Below are 11,115 nucleotides of genomic sequence, written 5' to 3'. Positions count from 1 at the left end.
TCTTTTCCTGGACATCCCGACAGTCTCCGTAGTGAGACAAGGAAACCCCTCTTAGAAGATAGGGAAAGTTAGGGTTTTCCAAGAGACAGCGGGGTAGGCCTCTGGGTGAAAGGAGCAGGGTTCTTTGGCCCCTGCCCCGACGACCGCCTCTGACGAACGCCTGACAAACGCCGTTCTTTGCCCGACGGGCTTTGCCCGACGGGCAAAGGCCCAGCAGGCCCCAACGGGCACAGCTCCTGGGCAAGTTAGAGCGAGGTTTGCAATAGGTCTTAGCCTGAGGACCAAAGTAACATGGAAGGTGAAATGAGAGCCCTTTTGGGCGAGAGGGCCGGGCGGTCTTGATATCGCGTTCAGACCTTTCCCGGAACCTTGGTTGATGTTCGTGCCTCCCTCCCAGCAGCCTCAGCGCTTCTCACTTAGGGTAATGAGTGGAGTCCCCAGTCAGCCTCCTCCCCTCGCTTGCCATTCCTTCTTGGAACACGGTGTACAATGTATCTCTTCTGGCAGCTATCTGCAGAACCCTGGCTCTTGCACTCTTGGCCAGCTGGGCTGCAGTAACTTCTTCCGTTAAGAGAGGGCAGCAGGGTGACCTTACATCCCACAGTGGTGTAGAGTCAGCTGAACAGAAGGGAGACAAGGGGCCGGCATTTTGCTGGGGGCAATGGTGCCGAAACAATACATTTTAAAGCCCTTCAGGCCCCTCGACCATCAACGGGACGGGGTTAAAGCAACATAAAAGAGCACTGAAAACATTCACAGAGGTTGGGCCTCCCCACAAGGACCTGGGTTGAACAGAATTGCTCAAGCCTGCCCTTCGAAGCACATTGGGCCTGTAGTGGTGGTGGAAGGGCGGAAAGGTCTGAAGGTAAAACCCAGCAGAGGCAACTGTGGATCCTCCACATTTCCCAACTCTAGCAGATGTGGCCAGCACCCGGTAATGCAAGTCTCCACAAGGCTGACCTACCGCCACATGCCCCGTGAGAGGTACGGCCAGCCTCTGCTTACCCGACAACATTCAGGGCCAGGGTCCCCATGCCCAGCCTCCACGTGGCCAGGAAAGGGCATGGGTACTTTTGCAGCAAACCGTGTTCGCAGTGTTCCCCTCTTGGGAACTTTACCTGCGCTCAGGCTTCCAGTCGGCCAAACCACAACAGGCCACCTCCTTCTGCTACCCATGTAATGGAGTGGCAAAAACGAGCAGAGTGTGTGGGCCCGGGAACGCTCGGACCATCCGTAAATAGGCCTATATATGATATGATATATGATATGGTATATGATGTGGCATTTATAACGCGCCGATACACAAGTGTTTCTATGCTCTCGTACGGGTGCGTTCACGGGCCAAACAAGCAGCTATCAAGTGGGAGGCCAAAATGCAGCAGGCATTGCTGGGCGCATTTCCTCCTGACACACACGCAAGCATGCAGCTCTGTTAATGATAGTGTGGGCGGCTCTTAAAAGAGCCTTTGGGGTTTGTGGTGGTGGTGGTGGTGGTGCTGCTGCGGGTGTCCTCAATCCCCGAATCCGTAAAGAGTGCGACCCTGGCGCTTCAGGGCATAGACGACATCCATTGCGGTGACCGTCTTCCTCTTGGCGTGCTCGGTGTAGGTGACGGCATCCCGGATCACGTTCTCCAGGAAGACCTTCAGCACCCCACGGGTCTCCTCGTAGATGAGGCCGGAGATGCGCTTGACTCCGCCACGGCGAGCCAGGCGGCGGATGGCGGGCTTGGTAATTCCCTGAATGTTATCTCGGAGCACTTTCCTGTGCCTCTTGGCGCCGCCCTTGCCGAGTCCTTTCCCTCCTTTGCCACGTCCAGACATGATGGCTCTTCTCTCCCTCACAAACGAGCTGAGACTGTGGTGGCACGGCAGAATCAGCTACTTATATAGGCCCCCGGCGGACCAGGGGGAGAGCTCCCAACACACCAGCTCAATTGCGCGTCACAGACTGGGCCGGGCCTTGTGTGGGCCGGGCCTCAGCATTTCAAAATGCCCGCGCTTGCCAGCCGTTTGTCGCCAGCCCGCGCTTCTTTCAGGTCTGAGGACCTGCTAACGAAAGAGCTTGCCCATGCGACTGGAAAGGTGCCAAGGCAGTTTGCTTTTTTTCTGCCCTTTTGCGCTTTGGCAGACGCCATCCGAATTCGGACGTTTCGACCCCGGGAATGCGTCTATCCACACACAGGAAAGCCACGAGGCTCTCTCTTCTACTACTTAGGTGGAAGCTGCCACCCAAGCACCCGTGGAAAGGTCTGCCCCCCACTGTGCTCTTTTTTGCCAACGCTGCATGGAAGGACACCGTGGAAGCCAGCAGGCGGCATGCTTCGGGGAAGCAACAAAGCGCGCGTGTTTATTATTTTCTTTTCTCTTTCTCCCCCCCCCCCCCCCTCCCTCCCCTCCCCCCCCCACACACCCACCAGCCGTTAGTGTTGCTGAGCCCTCGGGCAAGGAAGCCAGGCCAGTGACTGAATGTGCCCGGGGTATTGGAAAGAAAAGAAAGAGCAAAAATGGCAACTTCGAAAGAGCAGACTACGCTACTGGTCAAGATACTGAGCTCTTTGGCAGAGTTTGTGGGCGGCTCTGAAAAGAGCCCTTGGGGTTTTGGTTGTTGTGTTTTTTTTTTTTTTACGAGGATGGGCGGTTACTTGCTGGCTTTGCCCCCTGCCTTGTGGCCCTCGGTCTTCTTGGGCAGCAGCACGGCCTGGATGTTGGGCAGCACTCCTCCCTGGGCGATGGTGACCTTGCCCAGGAGCTTGTTGAGCTCCTCGTCATTGCGGATGGCGAGCTGCAGGTGTCTGGGGATGATACGTGTCTTCTTGTTGTCTCGGGCGGCGTTGCCGGCCAGCTCAAGGATTTCGGCAGTCAGATACTCGAGCACGGCGGCCAGATAGACGGGGGCGCCAGCCCCAACCCGTTCAGCGTAGTTCCCCTTCCGCAGCAGCCGGTGCACACGGCCGACTGGGAACTGCAGGCCAGCCCGGGAGGAGCGAGTCTTGGCCTTGGCGCGGGCCTTGCCTCCTTGCTTTCCACGTCCAGACATGCTGATGCGAGTGGGAACTCTCTGTCAGTTCGAAGAGAAAATAATGCCTGGGCCCGGGGAGACGGGGCATATAAAGACTAGGCAGAACGCTCCGATTGGAGGACACCTAGCCTCTGGGTGAACACCCATTGGTCGAGGGAAGGATTGCGGTCAGCCAATCAGAGCTCAGGCGGGCGGGCGGGCGGGCCTGGGGCACACCCACAGGCAGTACGTGCCGACCGATACCGACCAATGTTAGGCAGGGAGCGGCAGCAGCCGATTAACACACACACCCTATAAAAGAGAGCGGTTTGGGGGAGGGCTTTACTTGTTTCTCCCGCTCTTCCAGAGAGTGAACATCGTTGCTGCCGACCATGCCTGAGCCAGCCAAGTCCGCCCCAGCTCCCAAGAAGGGCTCCAAGAAAGCGCTCTCAAAGCCGCCCAAGAAGGACGGGAAGAAGCGCAAGAGGTGCAGGAAGGAGAGCTATGCTATCTACATCTACAAGGTGATGAAGCAGGTGCACCCCGACACCGGCATCTCCTCCAAGGCCATGGGCATCATGAACTCCTTTGTCAATGACATCTTTGAGCGCATCGCCGGGGAAGCCTCCCGCCTGACACTCTACAACAAGAGGCATACCATCACCTCCAGGGAGATCCAGACCGCCGTGCGCCTCCTGCTGCCGGGTGAGCTGGCCAAGCACGCTGTGTCCGAGGGCACAAAGGCCGTCACCAAGTACACCAGCGCCAAGTGAGGGCGGCCGCCTGAGCCCCCCTGGGACCCGAGCTCCCGGCTCAAAAAAACAACCCAAAGGCTCTTCTAAGAGCCACCCAACAACTCCATTCAAGAGCCAGCATGCTTTGTTTAGCGCCGCTTGCTTTCGAAATGAAAGCGCACACACCAGAGCCCCAAGATCTTGTCAAAGCAAATGCTTGGTTGAGGATCAGGAGGGGTAGCGTCACCCCACTAACAAAGGACCAAGCAAGCCGCAATGGTTATGGTTGACGCACTGGCGTGCGCGCGCACACACACACACACAAAGTCTGTGTTGCATCTCCTGTGTCAAGCGCTCAGCTGCCATTGGCGGGGCTTCGTAGCGGCTGTCTGGCTGCGCACCCAACCTACGTAACGATCAAGCACAGCACAAAGACACAACACAGCGAAGAGGGGCTGCATTGAGGCCACGCCGCTCAGGCTTCCTATGTATAATAGAAACGGTACTGTACAGGGGCAAGGCGTGTTCCAATGAGGGGTGGGGGGGGGGCTTGGGGATGGGGCTGCGTAGTTCCGGGTGCGCTGCTATACCAGTGTAAATAATGCCCATTCAAGTGCAGTTTGCAGAGTTGCATGTGAGTCAGGGGTGCGTGTGTAGCAGGGGCAGCACTGTGTGTTCCGTAGGGGTACTACTGCGGGTGCGGGGGGTTGCGCGCGTGTGTGTGGGGAGATGTGTGGGGGGGTGTGTGGGGAGGGGGTGTGTGTGTGTGTGTGTGTGTGTGTGTGTGTGTGTGTGTGTGTGTGAGTGAGTGAGTGAGTGAGTGTATGAGTGTGAGTGTGTGTGTACGCGCACACGCGCAAGGCTTGTTAGGGAGTCCCCTTGCATCCACTTCGAAGCGCTCGCCCGGCTGGTGCCACAGTGTCAGGGTGGAGGTCGGACCCCATGTTGCACGGCCACCCCGATTGCCCGATGGGCTCTTTCATCTGGAGCTGGAAGGAGAGCAAACCGATGGCAGCAGGCCCTCGATGAATTGAATCAACAAGAAATAAAATCATGTGGGCCTGTCTGTGTGTGTGAGGGAGGGGGGGGCTGGGGCTGGGGCTGGGGCTGGTGGGCGGCTTTCCGAACCACACCATGCGCCGACATGGGGCTGTGCTGGGCTCTGGCAAGTGGGGTGAAAAAGAGTTACAGCAAGTGCATATTGGCCATAGCAGTGCCGGGCAGGCTAGTGAATCCGGTCTGCCGCACGATCAGCAGGGTAGCCCGAGAAAGAGCCAGGGCGAAGTGAGTCATTTCCTCTGGTACCGTGAGAAGCCTGAGAGAGACCAGGGGAAGGGAGCTTTTCCCTCTGGTGTCGCGAAATGGAGCCATTTCCTCTGGCGTTGTGAGAAGCCTGAACCAGGGGACAAAGGGCATGTGATTACCCCTACCCCCCCTCTGCCCCCCCCCCCGCCCTGCCCCCCGCCACCACCTAGCCGGGGCTGAAAAGGCATCCTATCTGGTGTTACGCGATGGACAGCACACAGAAGGAAGCCTGAACAAGATCCTGGGGAAGAGAGGCATAACCCCCTAGGGTAGAAGTAGAACCACCCCTGAAGAGGGGAAACCCTCTCCAGGCATCCAAGTGTGAAGACAGCAACCATGGTCGTTAAGGAATGCTGGTGTTTCTTTTTAACTTTGAGTTGAACCAAGAACTTGTAGTCCGCTTTAAGACTCTTCTTTTCTTGGAACTTTGTTTTCGTTCCCCTTGGAAAAGGATGGCGGCCTGAGGGAGGGAGCCATTCCCTCGAGGAACAGCCTGTTTCTTCATTGGAATGGGAGCCCTCTCTCCAGAAGAAGAGAGGCGCCCTTCTGCACCGAGAAGACTCACAAGCCCTTTAGTTTAGTTATAGGTGTCGGGGAAGGAAATGGGTGTCTGACACAGGACGGCAGACTTTTTCTTTTCCTGGACATCCCGACAGTCTCCGTAGTGAGACAAGGAAACCCCTCTTAGAAGATAGGGAAAGTTAGGGTTTTCCAAGAGACAGCGGGGTAGGCCTCTGGGTGAAAGGAGCAGGGTTCTTTGGCCCCTGCCCCGACGACCGCCTCTGACGAACGCCTGACAAACGCCGTTCTTTGCCCGACGGGCTTTGCCCGACGGGCAAAGGCCCAGCAGGCCCCAACGGGCACAGCTCCTGGGCAAGTTAGAGCGAGGTTTGCAATAGGTCTTAGCCTGAGGACCAAAGTAACATGGAAGGTGAAATGAGAGCCCTTTTGGGCGAGAGGGCCGGGCGGTCTTGATATCGCGTTCAGACCTTTCCCGGAACCTTGGTTGATGTTCGTGCCTCCCTCCCAGCAGCCTCAGCGCTTCTCACTTAGGGTAATGAGTGGAGTCCCCAGTCAGCCTCCTCCCCTCGCTTGCCATTCCTTCTTGGAACACGGTGTACAATGTATCTCTTCTGGCAGCTATCTGCAGAACCCTGGCTCTTGCACTCTTGGCCAGCTGGGCTGCAGTAACTTCTTCCGTTAAGAGAGGGCAGCAGGGTGACCTTACATCCCACAGTGGTGTAGAGTCAGCTGAACAGAAGGGAGACAAGGGGCCGGCATTTTGCTGGGGGCAATGGTGCCGAAACAATACATTTTAAAGCCCTTCAGGCCCCTCGACCATCAACGGGACGGGGTTAAAGCAACATAAAAGAGCACTGAAAACATTCACAGAGGTTGGGCCTCCCCACAAGGACCTGGGTTGAACAGAATTGCTCAAGCCTGCCCTTCGAAGCACATTGGGCCTGTAGTGGTGGTGGAAGGGCGGAAAGGTCTGAAGGTAAAACCCAGCAGAGGCAACTGTGGATCCTCCACATTTCCCAACTCTAGCAGATGTGGCCAGCACCCGGTAATGCAAGTCTCCACAAGGCTGACCTACCGCCACATGCCCCGTGAGAGGTACGGCCAGCCTCTGCTTACCCGACAACATTCAGGGCCAGGGTCCCCATGCCCAGCCTCCACGTGGCCAGGAAAGGGCATGGGTACTTTTGCAGCAAACCGTGTTCGCAGTGTTCCCCTCTTGGGAACTTTACCTGCGCTCAGGCTTCCAGTCGGCCAAACCACAACAGGCCACCTCCTTCTGCTACCCATGTAATGGAGTGGCAAAAACGAGCAGAGTGTGTGGGCCCGGGAACGCTCGGACCATCCGTAAATAGGCCTATATATGATATGATATATGATATGGTATATGATGTGGCATTTATAACGCGCCGATACACAAGTGTTTCTATGCTCTCGTACGGGTGCGTTCACGGGCCAAACAAGCAGCTATCAAGTGGGAGGCCAAAATGCAGCAGGCATTGCTGGGCGCATTTCCTCCTGACACACACGCAAGCATGCAGCTCTGTTAATGATAGTGTGGGCGGCTCTTAAAAGAGCCTTTGGGGTTTGTGGTGGTGGTGGTGGTGGTGCTGCTGCGGGTGTCCTCAACCCCCGAATCCGTAAAGAGTGCGACCCTGGCGCTTCAGGGCATAGACGACATCCATTGCGGTGACCGTCTTCCTCTTGGCGTGCTCGGTGTAGGTGACGGCATCCCGGATCACGTTCTCCAGGAAGACCTTCAGCACCCCACGGGTCTCCTCGTAGATGCGCTTGACTCCGCCACGGCGAGCCAGGCGGCGGATGGCGGGCTTGGTAATTCCCTGAATGTTATCTCGGAGCACTTTCCTGTGCCTCTTGGCGCCGCCCTTGCCGAGTCCTTTCCCTCCTTTGCCACGTCCAGACATGATGGCTCTTCTCTCCCTCACAAACGAGCTGAGACTGTGGTGGCACGGCAGAATCAGCTACTTATATAGGCCCCCGGCGGACCAGGGGGAGAGCTCCCAACACACCAGCTCAATTGCGCGTCACAGACTGGGCCGGGCCTTGTGTGGGCCGGGCCTCAGCATTTCAAAATGCCCGCGCTTGCCAGCCGTTTGTCGCCAGCCCGCGCTTCTTTCAGGTCTGAGGACCTGCTAACGAAAGAGCTTGCCCATGCGACTGGAAAGGTGCCAAGGCAGTTTGCTTTTTTTCTGCCCTTTTGCGCTTTGGCAGACGCCATCCGAATTCGGACGTTTCGACCCCGGGAATGCGTCTATCCACACACAGGAAAGCCACGAGGCTCTCTCTTCTACTACTTAGGTGGAAGCTGCCACCCAAGCACCCGTGGAAAGGTCTGCCCCCCACTGTGCTCTTTTTTGCCAACGCTGCATGGAAGGACACCGTGGAAGCCAGCAGGCGGCATGCTTCGGGGAAGCAACAAAGCGCGCGTGTTTATTATTTTCTTTTCTCTTTCTCCCCCCCCCCCCCCCCTCCCTCCCCTCCCCCCCCCACACACCCACCAGCCGTTAGTGTTGCTGAGCCCTCGGGCAAGGAAGCCAGGCCAGTGACTGAATGTGCCCGGGGTATTGGAAAGAAAAGAAAGAGCAAAAATGGCAACTTCGAAAGAGCAGACTACGCTACTGGTCAAGATACTGAGCTCTTTGGCAGAGTTTGTGGGCGGCTCTGAAAAGAGCCCTTGGGGTTTTGGTTGTTGTGTTTTTTTTTTTTTTACGAGGATGGGCGGTTACTTGCTGGCTTTGCCCCCTGCCTTGTGGCCCTCGGTCTTCTTGGGCAGCAGCACGGCCTGGATGTTGGGCAGCACTCCTCCCTGGGCGATGGTGACCTTGCCCAGGAGCTTGTTGAGCTCCTCGTCATTGCGGATGGCGAGCTGCAGGTGTCTGGGGATGATACGTGTCTTCTTGTTGTCTCGGGCGGCGTTGCCGGCCAGCTCAAGGATTTCGGCAGTCAGATACTCGAGCACGGCGGCCAGATAGACGGGGGCGCCAGCCCCAACCCGTTCAGCGTAGTTCCCCTTCCGCAGCAGCCGGTGCACACGGCCGACTGGGAACTGCAGGCCAGCCCGGGAGGAGCGAGTCTTGGCCTTGGCGCGGGCCTTGCCTCCTTGCTTTCCACGTCCAGACATGCTGATGCGAGTGGGAACTCTCTGTCAGTTCGAAGAGAAAATAATGCCTGGGCCCGGGGAGACGGGGCATATAAAGACTAGGCAGAACGCTCCGATTGGAGGACACCTAGCCTCTGGGTGAACACCCATTGGTCGAGGGAAGGATTGCGGTCAGCCAATCAGAGCTCAGGCGGGCGGGCGGGCGGGCCTGGGGCACACCCACAGGCAGTACGTGCCGACCGATACCGACCAATGTTAGGCAGGGAGCGGCAGCAGCCGATTAACACACACACCCTATAAAAGAGAGCGGTTTGGGGGAGGGCTTTACTTGTTTCTCCCGCTCTTCCAGAGAGTGAACATCGTTGCTGCCGACCATGCCTGAGCCAGCCAAGTCCGCCCCAGCTCCCAAGAAGGGCTCCAAGAAAGCGCTCTCAAAGCCGCCCAAGAAGGACGGGAAGAAGCGCAAGAGGTGCAGGAAGGAGAGCTATGCTATCTACATCTACAAGGTGATGAAGCAGGTGCACCCCGACACCGGCATCTCCTCCAAGGCCATGGGCATCATGAACTCCTTTGTCAATGACATCTTTGAGCGCATCGCCGGGGAAGCCTCCCGCCTGACACTCTACAACAAGAGGCATACCATCACCTCCAGGGAGATCCAGACCGCCGTGCGCCTCCTGCTGCCGGGTGAGCTGGCCAAGCACGCTGTGTCTGAGGGCACAAAGGCCGTCACCAAGTACACCAGCGCCAAGTGAGGGCGGCCGCCTGAGCCCCCCTGGGACCCGAGCTCCCGGCTCAAAAAAACAACCCAAAGGCTCTTCTAAGAGCCACCCAACAACTCCATTCAAGAGCCAGCATGCTTTGTTTAGCGCCGCTTGCTTTCGAAATGAAAGCGCACACACCAGAGCCCCAAGATCTTGTCAAAGCAAATGCTTGGTTGAGGATCAGGAGGGGTAGCGTCACCCCACTAACAAAGGACCAAGCAAGCCGCAATGGTTATGGTTGACGCACTGGCGTGCGCGCGCACACACACACACACAAAGTCTGTGTTGCATCTCCTGTGTCAAGCGCTCAGCTGCCATTGGCGGGGCTTCGTAGCGGCTGTCTGGCTGCGCACCCAACCTACGTAACGATCAAGCACAGCACAAAGACACAACACAGCGAAGAGGGGCTGCATTGAGGCCACGCCGCTCAGGCTTCCTATGTATAATAGAAACGGTACTGTACAGGGGCAAGGCGTGTTCCAATGGGGGGTGGGGGGGGGGCTTGGGGATGGGGCTGCGTAGTTCCGGGTGCGCTGCTATACCAGTGTAAATAATGCCCATTCAAGTGCAGTTTGCAGAGTTGCATGTGAGTCAGGGGTGCGTGTGTAGCAGGGGCAGCACTGTGTGTTCCGTAGGGGTACTACTGCGGGTGCGGGGGGTTGCGCGCGTGTGTGTGGGGAGATGTGTGGGGGGGTGTGTGGGGAGGGTGTGTGTGTGTGTGTGTGTGTGTGTGTGTGTGTGTGTGTGTGTGAGTGAGTGAGTGAGTGAGTGTATGAGTGTGAGTGTGTGTGTACGCGCACACGCGCAAGGCTTGTTAGGGAGTCCCCTTGCATCCACTTCGAAGCGCTCGCCCGGCTGGTGCCACAGTGTCAGGGTGGAGGTCGGACCCCATGTTGCACGGCCACCCCGATTGCCCGATGGGCTCTTTCATCTGGAGCTGGAAGGAGAGCAAACCGATGGCAGCAGGCCCTCGATGAATTGAATCAACAAGAAATAAAATCATGTGGGCCTGTCTGTGTGTGTGAGGGAGGGGGGGGCTGGGGCTGGGGCTGGGGCTGGTGGGCGGCTTTCCGAACCACACCATGCGCCGACATGGGGCTGTGCTGGGCTCTGGCAAGTGGGGTGAAAAAGAGTTACAGCAAGTGCATATTGGCCATAGCAGTGCCGGGCAGGCTAGTGAATCCGGTCTGCCGCACGATCAGCAGGGTAGCCCGAGAAAGAGCCAGGGCGAAGTGAGTCATTTCCTCTGGTACCGTGAGAAGCCTGAGAGAGACCAGGGGAAGGGAGCTTTTCCCTCTGGTGTCGCGAAATGGAGCCATTTCCTCTGGCGTTGTGAGAAGCCTGAACCAGGGGACAAAGGGCATGTGATTACCCCTACCCCCCCTCTGCCCCCCCCCCGCCCTGCCCCCCGCCACCACCTAGCCGGGGCTGAAAAGGCATCCTATCTGGTGTTACGCGATGGACAGCACACAGAAGGAAGCCTGAACAAGATCCTGGGGAAGAGAGGCATAACCCCCTAGGGTAGAAGTAGAACCACCCCTGAAGAGGGGAAACCCTCTCCAGGCATCCAAGTGTGAAGACAGCAACCATGGTCGTTAAGGAATGCTGGTGTTTCTTTTTAACTTTGAGTTGAACCAAGAACTTGTAGTCCGCTTTAAGACTCTTCTTTTCT

General features: G+C 57.4%; 2 protein-coding genes across 2 annotated transcripts; both read right to left on the bottom strand.

Moving 5' to 3' along the window:
- Window positions 1-2,603: 2,603 nt before the first annotated feature.
- LOC138520206 (histone H2A type 2-C) lies at window positions 2,604-3,051 on the bottom strand. Its single transcript, XM_069632676.1, has one exon. It carries the CDS (start codon window positions 3,037-3,039, stop codon window positions 2,641-2,643), a length of 399 nt encoding a protein of 132 aa, XP_069488777.1. The 5' UTR covers window positions 3,040-3,051; the 3' UTR covers window positions 2,604-2,640.
- Window positions 3,052-8,264: 5,213 nt separating this feature from the next.
- On the bottom strand, window positions 8,265-8,712 carry LOC138520204 (histone H2A type 2-C). Its single transcript, XM_069632675.1, has one exon. It carries the CDS (start codon window positions 8,698-8,700, stop codon window positions 8,302-8,304), a length of 399 nt encoding a protein of 132 aa, XP_069488776.1. The 5' UTR covers window positions 8,701-8,712; the 3' UTR covers window positions 8,265-8,301.
- Window positions 8,713-11,115: the final 2,403 nt, after the last annotated feature.

This window comes from Ambystoma mexicanum, chromosome 13 (genome assembly GCF_040938575.1).
Source record: "Ambystoma mexicanum isolate Mex_15411 chromosome 13, UKY_AmexF1_1, whole genome shotgun sequence".
NCBI lineage: Eukaryota > Metazoa > Chordata > Amphibia > Caudata > Ambystomatidae > Ambystoma > Ambystoma mexicanum.
The sequence above is the reverse complement of the archived record's forward strand: the minus strand, read 5'-3'. Positions and strand labels throughout refer to the sequence as shown.